At 41.7% G+C, this 20,268-nt stretch overlaps 1 protein-coding gene and 1 long non-coding RNA gene across 6 annotated transcripts in view; one reads left to right on the forward strand and one right to left on the reverse strand.

Moving 5' to 3' along the window:
- Positions 1-20,268, reverse strand: part of LOC309635489 — a 456,622-nt gene that overhangs the window by 153,625 nt on the left and 282,729 nt on the right. The window lies entirely within an intron of this gene.
- SH2D4B (SH2 domain containing 4B) overlaps positions 1-20,268 on the forward strand; it is an 81,944-nt gene that overhangs the window by 8,468 nt on the left and 53,208 nt on the right. For all 5 annotated transcript variants that reach the window (XR_014248844.1, XM_082406759.1, XM_082406757.1 and 2 more), the window contains exons 2-3: positions 14,619-14,778; positions 15,867-16,014. Coding sequence is in view for 4 of the 5 variants with exons in the window: in XM_082406759.1 (XP_082262885.1) it covers positions 14,619-14,778; positions 15,867-16,014 (308 nt within the window). In the remaining variant the exon portion in view is untranslated. The remainder of the gene's footprint in view (positions 1-14,618; positions 14,779-15,866; positions 16,015-20,268) is intronic.

A 20,268-nucleotide genomic window follows, 5' to 3' on the forward strand; every position in this document is an offset into this window, starting at 1 on the left:
TCATGAGAAGTGTATCTGTGGTGACACCAGGCCATCCAGCTGACCCCAGAGAGGCGTCCTAGCGCCCGTCACCTGTAGATAGGCACTGCAGCTCTCAGGGTGTATGTGGGGGGCAGGCAGATCCTGCCTGCTCTTCCAGACTTCCACACCCGAAGGGATGCTCCATTAGCTCATTTCCTGAGGGGCTGAAAGGTGGGAAATGACAGTGTCACAGATCACTTCTCCACCTTTTGGTTGGGTTAATGCTATTTTCAACATGTCTCTAGCGTGGTGGAATAGAACCAAGTCCCCTGGATTTTCATCTTTGGTCTACTGGGTTGACCTTGGAACATCACCTGTGCAATGGGAATAATAACCCTTCCCCAGCAGTTGTTGGCAGGGTTCAAAAAGCTTCTTCAACAAGTGGGAAAGCTCCCGCCACCATGTGGGGCACATAAGAGCCAAGCCATGTCCACCTCCTTCCTTTCCTCACTGCCTCCGTCTGCCTCTGATGGCAGATGCCCTTGGAATTTGTTCAGCCTCTTCCTGAATGTTCCCATGGGACCCAGGCTATGGGCCCAGCTCCACCACTGCTTGGCCAACCTCAGTTTTTCTGGAGTCTCAGGGATGAGGGTGGGGATGGGACTTTTCCTGTGTCTGTCAAATCATTATTCCTTGTGTGATTACTTCTTAGGGTAAATTGGAAGAAATTCAGTTATTCCAGTAAAAGGAGACTCTTGGTTCTTGGATGCTGGTAAGCTTTCCTACAGGTGAAGCAAAGATGTGGCATTATGGTGGGTGGGAGGACTAGTCCGTGGGGAATTGCATAGTGTATGGCCTGGGACTGGCCTGGGACCACCCTGGTTGTGACTGTGCAGCTGGGTGTGGGACCCCTTAGGGTGAGGAGAGAGGGGCTAGGGGCCAGACCACTACCCCCGCCTGGACTCTGAGACCCAGGGTGGGCCTTCCATGCAGTTGGTGCTCTGCCCAGGTGTGTGGAATTGACCTTGAGGGGGAGAGCCCACTTTCTGCCTCCTCAGCCCTGTTGGGCCTCCATATGGTGGACAGAAAGGTGGGGCCGCAGTGCTGGTGAGCGAGGTCCTCCGTGGTACAGTCTCAGCGTCGCTGAGGGGCGTCACTCTGCTTCCCTGCAGCTCAGTTCCTTCTTCCGTGAAGAGGGAAGGGCTTTCTGGGTGGCTGTAAGGCTGAAGGGGCCACTGTGCAAAGTTCCCACGCTGGCCCTGGCTGGGGGCCTCTGCAGGCCACCAGCTCACTCCCTTTCCTCCCTGCCTTCCCCCAGCCGGCGCTGTGGTTCTGGCCGAGGCAGCTCTGCCAGCATCCACGGCTCCCCGTCTCCAGTGCCAGCATTTGTAGAAGCTGCAAAGCCCCAGACTCACCAGGCGGGCAGTGGGAGGAGCCAAGCAGAAGCTGCCATGAGAGCATGGGGGGCTCTTGGTGCCCAGCAGGTGTGGGTGTCCCCAGGGGTGAGAGTGCTGTTTTCTTGGCTGTGGAGGGAGATCAGCCTTAACTGTCAGCTCTGAGCATCCTGTATCTAGAAGGAGAGAACTGAAGGTGTGGCCTTGTCCAGCTGAAGGCCTTTGGTAGGGGAGCCTGGAGGGGTTCCCAGAGAGTAGGCTCAGGTTCTGGAAGCTAAGGGGGAAGGGCCAGGGCTGCAGGAAGAATGAAGCGTCAGAGCAGCTGCATTCTTTGGAATGAAGGAGAACTCACCCAGATGGAACGCCTTGCCTCCTGTGTGTCTGACCTGTCCTGGGCCCTTTAAGTGCCTGTTTATCCCACCCCCTTAGGGACCTGAGCTTGGGTTCTTTGTATTTCATGAAATCTAAGATGCCATAGCTTGAAAGACACACTGTTTTTATATATTACTAAGAAAGCTGTAAATTAAACCACGATACACCATTGTTTGTAAGATACATCCTGATTTCAGAAATGTCAAGGTGTGTGTCTTCAAGTTAATGAAATATGTTATTATCTCCGTTTGAGTCGAGGTGGAGTTGGAATCGGGTCCAGGCCTGCTGGGGCTCCAGTTCCCCCCACTGCAGTGCACACGTCTTCCTCCTCCTCACAGCTGCTCCCATGGTGAAATGACATATTCCAGGTGATTAAAGACCAGTGCAGAAAAAGCAAAAACAAAATCATAGAAGTAATCAAAGAAAATATGAGAGAATAGTGGGGAGAGCGAAGGTGTTCTTAAAATAAGATACCACAAGAAAAATAAAAGGAAAAATAAAGATAAATATGACTAGATTTTTAAAATCTTCTTGATAAAAGATACCAAACGGAGTTTAAAAAGAGAACAAAGCAGGAGATAAATGAGAGAAAAATATCTGCAACATTTATAACAGGCAAAGGACTTGTATCCAGAGAATAAAGAAACTTCCTAAATCAGTTAGCAGAAGACAAACAGTAGAAAAATGGGGAATAGACATGAACAAGCCATTCACAGGAGTGCAACTTCGAGTCACAATGACCATGTGGAAAGGTGTTCATCCTCACTAGCGAACTACCAGTACATCACTGCAAATTAAAACAATAATACTAGCAAAAGTTAAAGAAGTTTGCTAGTAGTAATGTTGATGGGGATCCAGAGAAAGAGATACTCTCTCTCCTGCATGGCTGTGGAGGGACAGATTTTCTGCAGGTTCCCGAGGAGCTTGGGCGCACGGGGATGGGGTTCTCCTGTCCCTGCAACTTTCTCCTGGCTGCTGCCAAAAGCCCATGGGCTGTGTATTATTATTTTTTAAAATTTTTTATTGGAGTATGGATGGTTTACAATGTTGTGTTAGTTTCAGGTGTGCAGCAAAGTGAATCAGTTATACTTATAATCCACTCTTTTTTAGATTCTTTTCCCATATAGATCATCACAGAGTATTGAGTAGAGTTCCCTGTGCTATACAGTAGGTCCTTAATAGTTATCTATTTTATATATAGTAGTGTGTATATGTCAATCCCAATCTCCCAATTTATTCCTCTCCCCCTTTCCCCCCTGGTAACCGTAAGTTTGTTTTCTACAGCCCATGGGCTCTTTAAACAGATGGAGTTTTGCTCAGCTCTGGCTGGAGGGAAGCCCTTCTCCTGCCTGTTGCAAGGCCCCAGGTGGGCATGCTGGGCTGAGCTGGCCGGGTGTAATTTCCTCCCCTTGCTTCAGAGGTGATCATGCCTGCCACCTCCCTCCTTCCCTAACTGTCCACCTCACTGCTTCCCTTTGCACCAGGAGGTCAGCAGGGGCAGTTTCTGAGAAAGGCCACCAGCTGGTTACCTCCTGACTCCCTGTAACCTGACGCCAGGTCTCAGCCCCACTCAGGGGAGCCGGGCTGAAGCAGCAGGTTGCAGGCGGCTGCCGGCCCCTCTGTTATCTCTCCCAGTGGCTAGTAGCATCGCTGCTTTCCAGGTTTTTCTCACGTAAAAACTAGCACAGCTTCCTAGGACTCTTGCATTTGGAACCAGAGTTTGCATTCAACTTTGGGGTTTAAATTCTTTGGGTACATTTCCACACCTGTTTCCCTCATGTCCTTTCAAGATGACAGGGCCTCAGGGAGCATTTATTTTTATCCTATCATCTCACAGATGTGCTTATTATCTGGCCACCACGGTTGGGTTCTCAATACATACCGTAAATGATTTCAAACATTTGAAAGTTAATGGCTGAGAATGTAGTCAACCTTGTTTCTGTGTGCACTTGATAAAGAAAGTATTCTGCTGTAGTGTGGAGTGTTCTATAGACGTCAGTTAGGTTAAGTCGGTCAATATGTTGTTTAGACCTCTATACCCTAACTGATTTTTTTCCCTATAAATTACCTTATCATATAAATTACCAGGAGAGTTTTTGTTGTCACAAACAGCTTTATTGAGATGTAATTCATATACCATACAAGTCACCCATTTAAAGTGTACACAAGTCACCCATTTAATGTGTACAACTAAATGGTTTTTAATATATTCACAGAGATGTGCAGCCATCACCACAATCAATTTTGGAATATTTTCATCACCTCAAGAAAACCCGTACACTTTAACTAGTAACTGCCAGACCCCTTTCTTCCTGCTCCAGCCCTTAGCAACCACTAATCTACTTTTTTTTTTTTTCTGCACTGGGTCTTCATTGCTTCGAGTGGGCTTCCTCTACTTGCGTCAAGCGGGGGCTGCTCTTTGTTGCGATGTGTGAGCTTCTCATTATGGTGGCTTCTCTTGTTGTGGAGCACGGGCTGTAGGCGTGCGGGCTTCAGTAGTTGTGGCACGTGGGCTTCAGTAGCTGTGGCAGGCAAGGCTTAGTTGCTCCGTGGCATATGGGATCTTCCTGGACCAGGGATTGAACCCATGTCCCCTGCATTGGCAGGTGGATTCTTAACCACTGCGCCACCAGGGAAATCCACTGCTAATCTACTTTATGTCTCTATGGGTCTCCCTATTCTGGACTTTCATATGAGTGGAATAATATAATATTAGACTTTTGTGACTGGCTTCTTGCACTTAGCATAATGTTTTCAAGGTCCATCCACAATGTAGCATGTACCACTATCATTCTTTTTTTATGGCCGAATAATATTCCATTATATGGATGTACCACATTTGGTTGTCCATTTATCTCGTAATGGACATTTGGGTTGTTTTCACTTTTGGCTATTATGAATAATGCTTCTATAAACACACGTACAAGTTTTTGTGTGGATGTATGTTTTCATTTCTATTGGGTGTGTACCTACGAGTGGAATTGCTGGATCATTTGATAACTTTAATAACTTGAAGAATTGGCAGATTGTTTTCCAAAGCAGTTGCACCATTTTACCTTCCCACCAGCAGTGTATGAGAGTTCTAATTTCTCCACATTCTCATCAGTACTTGTTATTATCTATGTTTTTGGTTAAATCCATCCTGGGAGACGTGAAGTGTTATGTCATTGTGGTTTTGATTTGCATTTCCCTGATGAGTAAAGATTTTGAGCATCTTTTCTTGTGCTTATTGGACATCCATATATCTTCTTTGGAGAAATGTATATTTAGATCCTTTGCCCATTTTTTGACTGAGTTGTCTTTTTATTATTGAGCTGTAAGAATTTTTATACACTCCAGGCACAAGTTCCTTATCAGATATATGATCTGTAAATATTTACTCCCACTCTTTGGATTGCCCTTTTACTTTCTTGATGGCATCCTTTGAAACACAAAAGTTTTAAATTTCAAATTTTGATGAAGTCCAAATTGTATTGATATATATTTTCTTTGTTGTTTATGCTTTTGGTATCATATCTAAGAAACCATTGTCTACTTTAAGGTCATGAAGATTTATACCTATATCTATATTTTCAAATTTATTAACACAGAATAGCACATGATATTCTCTTTTAATCAGTTCTTGTTTTACATTGTCTTATTCCTAATGCCATATATATTATATATACTGTATACATAGTCCATATATATATATAAAAACATATGTATGGCATATATATAACATATAACATATATATATGTTTTAACTTAATTTAAGCATGCTGGGTGGTTTCCTACTTTATTACATTTTTCAAAGAACAAATGTTTGGTTGTATTTATAATATATATGCTTTGCATTCACTAATATTAGTTTTTTTCATTAATTATTTTCTCCTGCTTTTATTTTATTGTTCTTTTTTTATGTCTTAGATTGAGAACTTAGTTTATTCATGTTACATCTTTTTAAAAATTTTTATTTCATATTTTTAAAAAATTTATTTATTTATTTATTTTATTTGGCTGCGCTGGGTCTTAGTTGCAGCATGCATGTAGGATCTAGTTCCCTGACCAGGGATCGAACCCAGGCCCCCTGCATTGGGAGCATGGAGTCTTAACCACTGGACTACCAGGGAAGTCCCACATCTTTTTTTAAATAAAGCTTTTAAAATTTCTCATTATAAAATATTTAAACATATAGGTAAAATGGAAAATAATATAATAAGTACTTATGGACCCATCATGTCTTTATTAAGTGTTAACTTAGTGCCTTCTTTGTTTTTATTTAAGTACTTCATATACAGTTGAGACCCACTTTAACGCCTTTCTAAAATTTCACTCCCCATCTCCCTCCCCATATGCAAGCCTATTATAAATTCAACATGTATCATCCTTATATTTTTCCATACTATAATATATGTTTTGTAAGCAGTATGTTGCTTAATCATTATATGAATGACATACTGTATGCAATCTGAATTCAATTTAATTTATTGGTTCTGCATTTTTTAAGGAGATATGTCTGTGTTGTTCAAACCTATTTATTTTTCTTGCTATAGAGTACTGCATTATAAGAACATACTATAATTTATTTATCTGTTTTCCTTGATTAGTCATTTATGTTGTTCCTGATTTTTAATATTTTGGACAATGTTTCCATGAACCTTCTTGTTCATGTTTCTCTGGGCACGTGTGTACTTGGAAGTGCTATTCCTTGGTAATAATGTGTAGCATGTTCAACTTTACTAAATATTTGCCAAATATCTTCAAAGTGGTTGTATCAGTGCCTTCAGCCATCAACAATTTATAAGAATTATCATTGCTCTATATCCTTTTCAACAATCAGAATTTGTCATCACACTTTTTTATTCTTTCCAGTCTTGTAGGAGTGAAATGACTGTATTTTTTCATCATCATACACTCACAGTAAAATTAATGATGGTTTCACTCCTTGATGAAACAGTAAACCTTATTCGTTTTATTGTTTGACAAAATGGAAGGATGCATAAAGCATTTCTGAAGTATGATGGGTGTCTTGAGGAAAGGCACTGTGTGATTTTTTGAGTTATGTGCTGAACTAGCCTCTTTATTCATGGAATGCCATTTTTACTTGAAAGAAGACTTACAAACTATGTCTTTTTTCAGACTTGGGTATTTGCAAATGAATAAAGTGAATCTGTCACTTAAAGGAAAACAACGGATAAAATTTATTCCAGTGATAAAATTCCAGGTTTCAAGCAAAAATTAGAATTTTTGGAAAACTTGTATCAGCTACAATGAACTTATTAGATTCCCAATACATAAAGGCTTTTCTCTGAGGTTCATAGTAATATTAACAAACAATTTTATGATATTGTAAAATAAAATGGGTCCACATTTGGAAGATCTGCTTGATCAGTGAACCAATATTTTCCAAGGACCAATGAGGAATTGTGCAAAATCACACATGAGTAAAAGATCCATTCAAAATGCAAAATAAACCAATGGGTTTTAATTTTATTTTGCTTAAAGATCGTTAAACTTTTTACTTTGAAGTAACTTTTTTTTTAGGCCACGCCCTGTGGCATGTGAGATCTTAGTTCCTCCACCAGGGATTGAACCCATGTCTCCTTCAGTGGAAGTGCGGAGTTGTAACCACTGGACCGCCAGGGAAGTCCCAAGTTGCTATTATTTTAAATAAATATATATAAAAAATTTTCTCAGTTTTAATTTTGAATATGATAAATATTGATATAACCCACATAAACAAAAATTCTTTGAGATACTCAATATTTTTAAAGACTATAAAGGGGTCTTGAGAGCAAATTATTTGATAACAGATGCTTTAAAGGATACATTGTATGCAATGAATTAGCTTTTCTACAATGCATCTAGACTAGTACTATCTATATACCATTCTTGGGAGAACTGAGAAAAAAAATGGCCATTCAAATTATGTTTTATAGGGCTTATTTCTCTCACAGGACCCTAGTAGAGAAAGATTGTTCTAGACATTAATAAGTTAATACATGTAAAATATGTTGAACCATGATTAGCAGATAAGCCTTCTGTAGATGTTAGCTGTTACTATTGCTTTTATTAATTGGTGCAGTCGTTTGACAGTTATGTGTATTCAAGTATCTTCTCTCAGTTGGTGACTTGATTTTTAATTGTCTTTATGGTATTTTTTATGTGTAGAAATTTTAAGCTTTAATCTGTATTCAAATATATCAACATTGTCTCTCATAGTTTATTCTTTTTATGTCTCATAGAAGAAGTTCTTCCCTTCCCCAAAGTAATAATGATATGCATTTATATTTTCCTCTAAAAGTTTCCAAGCGTCCAAATGTTCCTTTTCACAGACTCATAAAACCACCTTTATCAAGGTCATTGGTGACTTCCATGTTGTTGAATCCAATGGTCAATTCTCAAGTCTTCATCCCAATGACCCATCAGTAGCCTTTGACACAGTTGACCTCCCTTTAATTCCTGAAATTCTTTCTCCACTTGGCTTCTGGGATACTGCTCTCTTTTGGTTGTTGTCCTGCCTCGAAGCCTTCTTTGTCCTCATCTCCTTGGGGGTCCTTCTCCTATCTAGGTGTTGGAGTGTGCTGGGCTTCAGTCCTTCGACCTCTTCTGTTTTCTTTCTACACTCACTCTCTACCTGCTCTCGTCCAGTTTTGTGGCTTTAAATATCTATACACTGATGCCTCCAAAAAATGATATTTTAGTTCCAGCCTCTCCTCTGAACTCTGTTTTATTCAACTGCCTATTGGATGTCTAATAGACGTCTCAAACTTAATTTGGCCCAAACAGAAATGTTGATTTATCCAAGCAGTTTCTTTCATGTTACTCTTTTCAGTAATATGACCATCCATTCCATTGCTTAAGCTGAAAAGTTAGAGTTTTCTTGCTCTTTTTCTTTCACAACTCATATCCAAAATTTAAGCAAATATTGCTTTTTCCTTCAGAATATATCCTAAATCTTAACCACTTTATACCTCCTCCACCAGGACCATCTTCGTCCAAGAAATGATTGTCTGTCCCCTGGACTATTACAAATGCTCACTGGCCTACAGGTTTTCTTGTCCCCTGTTTCCCACACTGAATGAATTAAAGCTGCTGCTTCTCCAACTGCATTTCCAGTTTCCCTTCTTGCTCCCTCTGCTGCAGCCACAGTGGTCTCCTTGCTGTTTCATGAACTTGCCAAGCACATTACCAGCATCTGACCTCAATCCTACTCAGGTCCCAGTCTCACCTGGAGAACTTTGATTCCCCTCTACCCTGTAGGAGTCTCATTTCTGGTGACCACTATTTGCTTCAGGACCCACATGGGAGCACCCACCCTGCTCACTGTTTCACACTTCTGTTTGGAATAGAGTCAATGGAGGCATCTATACTGTGTTTGGAGAAGAGAATTTTATCTTCACGGGGACATCAAAAAGAAAAGCCTTTAAGCTTATAATTTTTCTTTTGAGCTTACTGTTATCTGTGCCCATATTTTTTGCTACAATTTTCCCCCTAGATAATGTGTAATTTCAGTTTTGATTTCCCCTAAGATCCATGGGTTCTCTAAGAGATACTTTCTTGATGGCTATTTTACCCCATTGATTTCTAAGTTTTGTATTATTATTTGAGGATGCGGTCTATAAAATTTTCTCATAATTGCAAGATCAGAAGAAGAAAAGTATATTGTCAATGTTTAAAGAGTAAAGTTCTGTAGTTGTTAAGTAAAATTTGTTTACTATATTATTCAAATCCTCTATATTATTAATTTTTAAAATCGATTTGGTCTACCAGCTTCTTAAATAAATATAGTGAAACTCTCCACCATGAGTATATATACATTTTCAAATTCTCATTGTGCTGTTAGGAGTTTTTGTTTTATGCAGTTTTCTGCTATGTTGTTTGTTGTATAAAGTTTTTTGACTGTTATGTCTTCTTTGTGGGTTGCATCTTTTATAATTACATAATATTCTTTTTTGTCTTGTCTAACACATTTGTCCTTGAATTTACTTTGTCTGACATTGCCACTTCTGCTTTCTTTTTGCTTGCCTTTGTATGGTCTATTGTTAACCAGCTCTTTATTTTTAAACTTTTTCTTTTTTACATGTGTGTTTTATTTAAATAGTACAGAATTGGATTTTACTTTTTTTTCCCCATCAGAAGGAAGGATTTATTATTATTATTATTATTGTTTTTCCATGATGGGGAAAACTTGGGAATACTTTATCTAACCTAAATTCAAAAATATAACTGGCAGCATTTTCTAAGGACAGCTCTCATGTAAAACAACCTTATGCCCAGAATTACAGGGTTAGAATGTTCACCAGTAGAAATTTAATTTAGTGACCAGTCCAGTGGAATTTTAATTTAGTAAAAGAAGAGAAAATTGACACTGAAGCTATAATGAAATATGCCTTGTTAGAAGTAGGGTCAGAAAGTGATGACTTAATTAATGACATTAAATAGTGGGTTTTTTTCTTTCTTTCTTTTTTTTTTGAATTTTATTTTATTTTATTTTTTTTATACAGCAGGTTCTTATCAGTTATTTGTTTTATACTTATTAGTGTATATATGTCAATCCCAATCTCCCAATTCATCCCACCACCCCCAAGGAAGGATTTATTATTATTTGCAGCCAGTAAGGAGAACACCTAGGGTCTTTCCCAAAGCAGTGTTTGTCTTTTACTTTTTATTTACATCTGACAGTCTCAGATCTTTAATAGGGAAATTAATTCTGTTCCCATTTTTGTGTTAATGAATATACTTAGGGTTTAGGGCTTCTGTGTTATTTTTCATTTGTTATCTGTATCAGTTAGGGATGTGCTTGGCCGTAAGTAACAGAATGCACGATTAATAGTTGCCTAATTAAATAAATCTTTCATATTTATTTATATTACCACATTTCATTTAATAATTACAGAACTTTATTCCTTGGAGTTCCTTATTTTTCTCAAATGATAAGAATTCTGGAGGTGTACTGCAATGGATAGATTAGTTTAGCTGCTCAGCAAGATCATCAAGGCCCCATCTCCTTCATCCTTCCACTTACTCATCCTTAGCATGTGGCTTTCTTCCTCATGGCTGCAAAAGTCCTCCAGCAGCTCCTGGCATCACATCTTCATTCCAGGCAGGAAGAAGGAGGTGAGGTAAACGAGTAAAGAGTGAACGGGCTTCTCCTAAGAAGTCTTCACCTTTTTTTTTTTTAAAATTAATTAATTAATTAATTAATTTTTATTTTTGGCTGTGTTGGGTCTTCGTTTTCTGTGTGAGGGCTTTATCTAGTTGTGGCAAGTGGGGGCCACTCTTCATCGCGGTGCGTGGGCCTCTCACTGTCGTGGCCTCTCTTGTTGCGGAGCACAGGCTCCAGATGCGCAGGCTCAGTAGTTGTGGCTCACGGGCCCAGTTGCTCCGCGGCATGTGGGATCTTCCCAGACCAGGGCTCGAACCCATGTCCCCTGCATTAGCAGGCAGATTCTCAACCACTGCGCCACCAGGGAAGCCCTAATGTTTTTTTATTGTGGTAAAAGTCACATAATATAAAACATACTATTTTAACCATATTTAACTGTACAGTTCAGTGGCACTAAGTACATTCACATTGTTATGCAACTCTCATCATCATCCATCTCCTGAATTTTTCACCTTCCTAAACTGAAACTCTGTCCCCATTAAACACTAACTCCCCACTCCTCCTACCCCCCCCTCCCCCGGCCCCTGGCATCTACCAATGTACTTTCTGACTCAATGAATTTGACTATTCTGGGTACCTTGTATGAGTGGAATCAAACAGTATTTGTCTGCAACCTTAAGAAGTCTTCACCTTTTGTTCAGAGAATGAGTCCCCGTCATTGGGACTTCCGCCTGCATCTCCTTTGTCAAGAACGGGGATGTCTGGTCAATCCTAGATTGATTACTTGCCAATGAGAATAAATTTACGTGATGGGTTTAGACTAATTTTATTGGTCCTTTGAGGCTGGGGTAGAGACCTGCCTCTTCTGAAACCAAGGGATCTCTGTTACTCCCCAGAAGAAACTGGGGTTTTTAGTAAGGCAGGAGGGTGGCTGGAATGGGCGATGAGGTAACTGGCAGTGCCTGCTATAATAACTGCACATTTTCTGTTGTTTTCTCTTTCCCCTTTAAGTATTTTTGCAGGATTGGTAAGCCTCTTATATTTACTTTTGCCCACTATTAATTTGGAAGGTCTACAATTCTAGTAGTGGTTGCTTCCCTGGTTCTATCAGTCATAATTAAACTTATATTCCTCTATTACTATATTGCTTTAACATACTAAAAATTTACCAATGCCGGGGGAATTAATGCTGCCTTCTGCAATAGGTAAACGCTGGAATTTCAGTGGGTTAACATAATGAAGATTTACTTCTGATTAAGTCGCGGTTTGATGTGGATTAGGTAGCTGTCTGCCTGGCTTGCTTTCGAACACTGACTCATGGATCAGGTTGCTTTTTTCTCCACCATCTTGGAGTCGTTTATCTCCCACTGAAGGGATGGGAGAGAGAATGTGGAAAAGGCACTCAGATTGCAACCAGCCTCAGCCTGAAAGTGGCACAAATCACTTCCCCTGACGTTCCACAGACTAGAATTCAGTCATGTGGCCCCGCGGAATTGAAGGGAACCTGAGAAAAGTGGTCATCCGGTGGGCTCAGGGAGTGGAGCTGGGGTGCTGGACATAGCGTGGTCACTGTCACAAACTGTCCTTCTGGTTACTCACTTGTGTTGTTCTTCTCTGCATAAATACACTCACCACCTCCTTAAGGGGATGCCCGCACGTCTCACCCGGTCACTGCATCAACCCAAAGTTTGCAGTCTACACATGTTCTGCGTTAGGCACTCTAAGGTCCTGATATCGCTAAAAAGACATGTCATCCTAACACGGCCCACCTTTAAGACACGATATACAGTGGGGGAGCAGGGTCAGAATATCCGCTACGGAAAAGGGGGGTGTGTGAGCCCCACTCAATCACTAGTCTATGGCATCCTGAAATCCTCCAGGTCAGGCTCTGCGAGGTCCCCCTGCCCTGGCGCTGAAGGGATGGCCTTGAATGGGTGCTGTCTGTGCCCTGGAGGCTCCTCTTGTTCATGATTCCCCTTGGCCACATCCAGAGTGAGTGTTGAGGGTTGCACGCTCCTTGGACCAATCTAGCCTTTGAAACCTGCCCCCTGGTCATCAAGGTTGGGTGCCCAACGGTTGTTTAAGTCTTGAACAATCAGAGGCTTTTTTAGTCCAGACTCAGAGACTTAGGAGGCTTCTGATCTGTTTGCTTCCATGTGCCAGGAGCAACATCTAAGATTCTTCTCTGGACATATTTCGCAGATTGCCTGTTTTTCTTTGCCTCTTTACCCTGATGCCTCTACCTTTCGACTGAAGGTCATCTACGTTAGGCTCTTTGAAAACTAAGTGTGAGAGCTTGCACTCTGAGTGTGCTTGTGAGGAGCAGAGACAAGGTTGGGAGAAAATCACACAAGGGTTTTGTTCAGGAAACGCCTGTGAGAGAAGAAGGGCAGGGAGCTGGAGGAGGCTGGGAGAGGCATCACACTGCAGTGCCGGCGTGACCTTGAGTGAAGGAGAGGGGAAGGGCAGGTGGGGTGGAGTTGTTCCAGACAGACACGCAGTCCAGGGAAGGTTTGTCAAGGCCTCCGGGAAGTTGCCCATCAGAGGAGTCCCATGTCTCCCAGGAACCAGCCCGCCGTGCTCAGTCAAAGGCTGGGCGCCTCCTCTGGAAGCATGGCCTTGGGCAAACACAAGGGCATAGGAGCTGGAGTGCGCAGTCAGTTACGCTCCCTGTTGTGGGATGTCCGTGGAGCACATCCTCATGACCATCACAGAGATCTGTGTCCTAGGGCCCTTTACTCACCTTAAAAGTTTTACTGGGCCAGTCATGCAAAACCTTTAAAAATCCCATCTCTTGCAATTTGGGCCCTAGAAAGAGATGGCTCTTCCAAACCTACAAAGTCCCAGATTTCTATATTCTCTTTATTCCCTTTCATTTCTACTTGCAAAGTGCTCAATTCTTCCTTGAACTTAACATCTTGCCAAACACAGCTCCTAGCAACCAACCCACTACCAAAGTTCTATTTTCCAATATCTTCCCTTAGGGGGGACGGGTTCAGAAGGCACGAGGGTCTGCCTTTTAAGTGATAGTGTCTGATAACTTTACCAGATGCTTTGCTCCTGCATCACGTGGATCTCCAGCCATTCAGCCTGCTAAACATCACTGGTAAGGCAGTGACACTTAGTTGATATTCCTGTTTCAGCCAGTACCCCACTTTAGATTTCCATTTTAGTCATGGTTATCAATGGAATCTGTTAGAATAGGCAAACTGAAAAATCTCAGTGACTTCATCCAACACAGGTTTATTTCTTGCTCAGGTTACAGGCTGATGTGGGTCAGGGAGACTCAGGGGCCAGCTGCTTCATCTTGCAATGCCACCATCTCCAATTCCTTATTTCCAGCCAATGGACAGGAGAGATAGAGATAGAGATAGAGACAGAGATAGATAGACAGAGGGAAGGAGGGAGAGGGAGAGAGAGAGAGAGGAGAGAAGACTCCGGGCTCCTAACTGCCTTGGCTTGGGAGTGACACAAGTCTTCCTTCAGCGAGTGCTGTCACCTGATGTCTTCTGTGCTGAAGATTTCAGGGTCTCTGGGCTTCGGATACCAGTTCCAGCTTTGAACACCTGCTCAGCAGGCTGACTTGGCTGACATATTGCTCCCTAGAGGGAGTGGGAGAGGGAGATGGCCATGGACCTGCACTCAGATCAATGTCTCTCTGGCATCCTCTTTGCAGATGACCACGTTTTGTAGGGTGGCGTGATGGTTGTGCACCCCTGGCCAGCCCAGGTCATTCCTGACTCAGTACAACTCAGACCTGATTTTCCTTCCTTCCTTGTTCTTCCTGTGTTGTGAGGCAGCGAGTGACAAGCACATCCAGTGGCTCCTGGGGGCAGATGGCGAAGTCTGGGTCTGGATCATGGGAGAAGGCCCTGGAGACAAGCCCTATGAAGAGATTTCTGAGGAGCTGATTGCAGAGAGGGCGCGGCTGCAGGCACAGAGGGAGGCGGAGGAGCTCTGGTGAGAGGTGCCAATGGGTACTGGGGCGGGTCCTGAACACGGAGGCTTGGGGTGGGTTCAAATTAAGGACAATAGGTTATGGGTGGGAGGGAGGAGGTGCCAGGCAGCTGGCTGGCTGTGTGGAGCTCTGCTAAGATTAGGAGACCAAAGCACTAGTCTTACATCAGGTAGACCTTGTGGGTTCAAATCCTGGCTCCACTAATTCGTGGTGAGCTGATCCAGGGCCTCAGTTTTCACATCTGTGGTTTGGGTATCACAACACCTTTTCTGTATGGATGTAGTTGGATTTACTGAGATAATGCATATTGTATCCTTTTGCCTCTTTCCTCACTGAGTTGTCCCGAGGACAGCAGAGCCATTTGAATTCACTTTTAAAATCTGCTTGTTCCTCGTCGTGTTACCTCCATTTCTCACGCAAGATGGACAGTTGAGCCTCTACTGATACTGGGGGGTGTCAGACTTCTTTCATAAACCACATTTAACATATTTTTTGCCAGACTTGGAAATCTGTATGAAGTCGACTCCAACATTTTTCCCCCAATTTTTAATGACAGTGTTTTAATCATAAAATTGTAACATGTAAACAACATTGAAAACTGTAAAGAATCAATTAAATAACAACTCAATACTCACCACCTAAGATAACCATGGTGAGCATTTGGGCAATACATGCTTTGTAAACTGCTTTATTCACACCTTCATAAATTGATTAATATAGATCCACAGTGTTATTTAAGATTATTGTATAGTATCCCATTATGTGAGAAACCCAATTTATTGGTCTTGTTGAGGGACATTTGGGTTGTTTGCCACTTTTTATGTTATAAAAACCCTCTGATGAGCTTTTCCCTACACCTTTGTAAACTTGAGTGAGAAATGGGGTTTCTGAGGTTTTATTTTCTGGCTTCCAGAGCAATTCTGGTGATTTATACTCCCCACCTTTGCTAACATTGAGTTTTGTGAACCTCAGATATTTGCCGTTCTGATAGACCAAGAATCATTGCGCACGGTTTTTATTTGAAGTTCTGTTGGCATGTGGTCCTTCAGTTTCCCATACCTCCTGATACCTGCTGGTGTTCTCTTGGAAGGAGACAGAAGGAGGCAGAGATCACCAAGAAGTTCCGGGATGCTCTGGCCAATGAGAAAGCCCGGATCCTGGTGGAGAAGTGGAAAGTGGAGATGGAGGACCGCAAGGCTGCCAAAGTCCTGGAGGAGCGCATCCATGAGGAATTCAAGGTGAGCCAGTGCCTGGGCATCTGTGTGAGGCCACCTGCTCCAGCCCCCAGGCCCCTGGGGTTGATCTCTGGTTTGGACCAGTCCTTGGGCTAATGAGTGCTTTATGAGAACAAAAATCTGGCATGTCTGAGCAGGAAGGAACTTGACACACCATTTGGGCCAATCCACTTCCCCTTGAACAGATGAGGAAATCAGGGTCAGACAGGGGAAGAGACTTGCCAAGGCTGTGTGTACTGGTGGTTGGGGACAGAGCCAGGATCAGAACTCGGCCCGCTGCATCCCAACCCAAGGGTCCTGAAACGAGGCCTGAAAAGAGCTGAGTTTGTGGTCAGACCAGCCTGGGATCCAGTTCCAACTCTATTGCTTAGTGCTGTGTGACCTTAGGAAGCTTGCTGAACTTCTCTGAGTCTTCACTTTCTTGTCTGTAATATTAGGGTAGTAACAACACCCTACCTGAGATTTTTGGAGGATTCGAGGAGATGAAAAATGTATATTTTTTGCCCAGGATAGGAGGTTGTTTGTAACCTTGCATATCTACTCATTCTGAGAGAGCTTTACTGTCCTCTGGCAAGAAGCTTAGGTTTCCTGAAACAGAAAAAATTTTTTTCCTGGTTCCTATGTTGAGATTTTTTTTTTTCTACAGGAATAATATATTTTGGGGGGATAGAAAGCTCAGAAAATACTATAAACAAAAAGAAAAAAATGATAATCATGCTGAATCTCAACAATTGTATTATTTTGTGAATTGTATATTAATGGCATTTGCTCATTTTTGAATTTTTAAAAACTTTTCCCCCCATAATGATTAGATAATGGGGACATTGACCCCTTAATATCATTTCTATTGCAAATATTTTTTCTCAGTGTTGTTGTTGCTATTTTCTTAATTTTGGTTATAGTGGTTTGAGATGTACAGAAGGTTAAAATTTTTATTAGCCAATTATATCAATCATTTTCTTTATTATTTGTTTTATGCATAGAAAGATCTGTGCCATCACAAGCTTATAAAAATACTAATCTACATTGTTTTATATATCTTTCCTTATTTCATTTCTTTGCACTTAATTTTCCTTCACTCTGGAGTGTGGTATGATGTATGGCTCTCACTTTATTTTTTTCCAAATGGCTAGCCCGTTATCCTAACATCACTTACTATGTAAACCATCCTCTCTCCTCTCACTGGATTTGTTGCCTCGATCTTACTTCTTACTTACTTTTGGATCTTTTCGTGGATTTTTCTTCTTTGACTGATTATTCCTGAGCCAGATTTAATTGTTTAATTATATGCAGCTTTAACATAAATTTTACCATCTATTAAAGTCAGAGTCTATCATTACTCTTCATTTCTAAAATGTCCTTGGCTAATCTCATCCATTTTTTCCTATTAGAGATATTTTTGAAATATTTTCTCACTATCCCCACAACATCAAAAAAAAACGTGGTGGTTTTTATTGGAATTGCATCAGTGCTATTGCTGTATTTGTGGAGGATGAACATTTTTATAATATGAACAATTAAATCTTCTTGTTCAGGAATGTGGTATTTTCTTCCTTTTATTCAAAGCTTCTTTTTTGTCTTTGATATAGGTTTTTTTTTTAACACCTGTAAATACACTGGCCACCCAATCCCAAACATTCTCAATGACATAGGTACCTGTGGGCTTCTATTTTTTGGACTTTGGTAAAATTTATTGTTTTATTTAGGTGCTCTACATTTCTTTTCTGATTAAACTTTAGGTTTAATATTTTTTATTGCTATTGTGATTGTGCTCATTATTTTTAAACTTATTGCAATTGCTAGTTATATATTTATATTGTTACTGGTCTCCTTAGTTAAGTTTCCTATGAGTTGCATTTTTTTCTAGGAGATTCTTTTGAGTGTTTTTTTTTTTTTTGGCTGCACCATACGGCTTGTGGGATTTTAGTTCCCCGACCAGGGATTGAACCCGGGCCCTCAGCAGTGAGAGCACGGAGTCCTAACCACTGGACCATCAGGGAATTCCCATCTTTTGAGTTTTTAAGTGAAGCAATATTTACTCTAAAACACTTTATTTAAAAAAAGATTCAAACTTGAAGAAAAGTGGAAAGAATAATAAAATGAATACTCACATATTATCCACTTAAATGTACCAATTATTAATATTTTGCCACATTTTCACTCTCTTTCCTTCTCTCTCCATGCGCGCAGGCACACACACACATACAGATACATGTATGCACTTTTTGGTTGCTGTCATTTTGCTGAACAATTAGAGAGAAAGTGGCAGACATAGTAACTCTAACCCAAGGGTTAGCAAACTATTTTATGTAAAGGACCAGATAATCAATATTTTGGGCTTTTTGAGTCTGCCTCTGTCACAACTACTCACCCAGACCATCGTAGCACAAAAGCAGCCACAGACAGTATGTAAACAAAAGGGTGTGGCGTGGTCCAGTGAGACTTTTAATAATGCATGTCAGCCAGGTTTGGCCTGGGAGCCTCAGTTTGCTGCCTCCTGATCAAACCCTAATCCTTCAGCTAGGATCTTCCATGAAAAAGGACATTTCCTGGCATAGCCACAATAATCATTATCACACTGATTGAAATTAACATTATGATTCCATAATAGTAACTCACATCTAATCCACAGTGGAGAGGTATTTAGTTTGTATTGTTGGATTTTGCATATGATTATTTAAATCTGCTGGGGAAGAAAAACAATACTTTTTATATGTCTCCAACAGCGAAAGTCACCTGTTCCAATCTTTGGACTCCCTCCTCCCTAGAGGTGAGCTGAGTCCCAGATGCTGGGAGGGTAGCTCAGTGGAGCTGGGGTCTTGGGGCTCAGTTCCCAGCAGAGATTTTCTGGTTGATGTTCTCCTTGAGGACCTCAGTGATCGACGGATATAAATTGTGGGCTGGCTCTGTGTCGGGGTTCATGGAAGGATCATAAAGCTATGTGACCAGGCATCAGGTTCACTGAGGGACCCAAATGCAGGCTTTGGTGTTATTTCCAAAGAAGATTATCGTTATTACGTGTTTGTTTGTGTTTTAAAAATTAATTTTCTAAGTGTGGATGTGTTTAATATGTGTTTAATATACATAGCAACCCTGCTATGTATATTATGTCTGCATTTTGTCTGCATTTTGAGGAGGCTCAGAAATGCAGGTAGCATCTTTGAGGCCCTGGAGGGGCTCATTAAGGAACATCAGATCAGACTCTGGCACTGGACAGTCCATGTTTATGAGCTGGGATATTTTCTGTCAGAGCTGTCCGTAAATGAACTACCCTTGCATTGTGACGAGCTCTTCATCACAGGAAATGGTTACGCGTAGGCTGAAAGTATCTGAAAAGGTTTCTGTGGTGGATTAAATATGCCTCTCGGTAAGTTTTTGGCCTCACCTCCCTTTGAGAAGTGGGGTCTGCTTCCCGTACTCTGAGTCTCCGCCGGCCTTGTGGCGAGCTTTGGTCTGTAGGATGCAATGGAAGTGACTCTGTGTAACTTCTGAGGACGGGCTGTAAGAGATTTGTAGCTTCTACCTTTGCCCCTCTGGCAATGCTCACTTTTGGAAGCTGCCTCATGAGAAGCCCTCCTTGCCCTAGACTCCCAGGTTGCAAGGACACCCAGGCTAGAGCCAAACAGAGGCTACATGGAGGAGCACCGAGGCACCAGGCACGTGAGTGAAGCCTTCGTGGTTCTTCCAGTCAATGACCTCAACCAAGTGATTGACCTTGGCTGACACAATGTGGGGCTGAAGGGCCACCCAGCCAAGCCCTGCCCGAATTAATAGTCCACAGAATCACAAGCACATATAACGGTGTGTTTTAAGCCACTAAATTTGCTGATAGCTTGTTGTTACTTAGCAATAGATAACTGCAACAGCTTTGCCAAAGGGATTCATGCATCGGGCTAGAAATTGGTTTAGATAATTTTTATGTGTCTTTCAACACCAAGATTCTAACATAATGTGAGTCTTGCATGCAGCAATGCAGCGATAACATTCATCTAATTTAATACTTTTTTTTCCCCCTGAGAACCTAAGTGCAGGTTGTTTGGGGGAGGGTGGTGGTGGTAGTAATAAACTCCCTGCTCTCAAAAAGCTTACAGGGTGCCAGGGGAGAGACAACTCTATGAGCAACCCTCAGCCCTAACCACGCCCAGGGGACCATAGAGGGCAAAGGTCCCTCCAGGAGTCTTGCATGAGCAAAGACAGGAAATGGAAAGGAGATCTGTGGAACGATGAATGGTCCGCTGGGGGCAGAGAAAAAAGCAC

This window comes from Balaenoptera borealis (genome assembly GCF_965194805.1).
Source record: "Balaenoptera borealis genome assembly, chromosome: 10".
Lineage (NCBI taxonomy): Eukaryota > Metazoa > Chordata > Mammalia > Artiodactyla > Balaenopteridae > Balaenoptera > Balaenoptera borealis.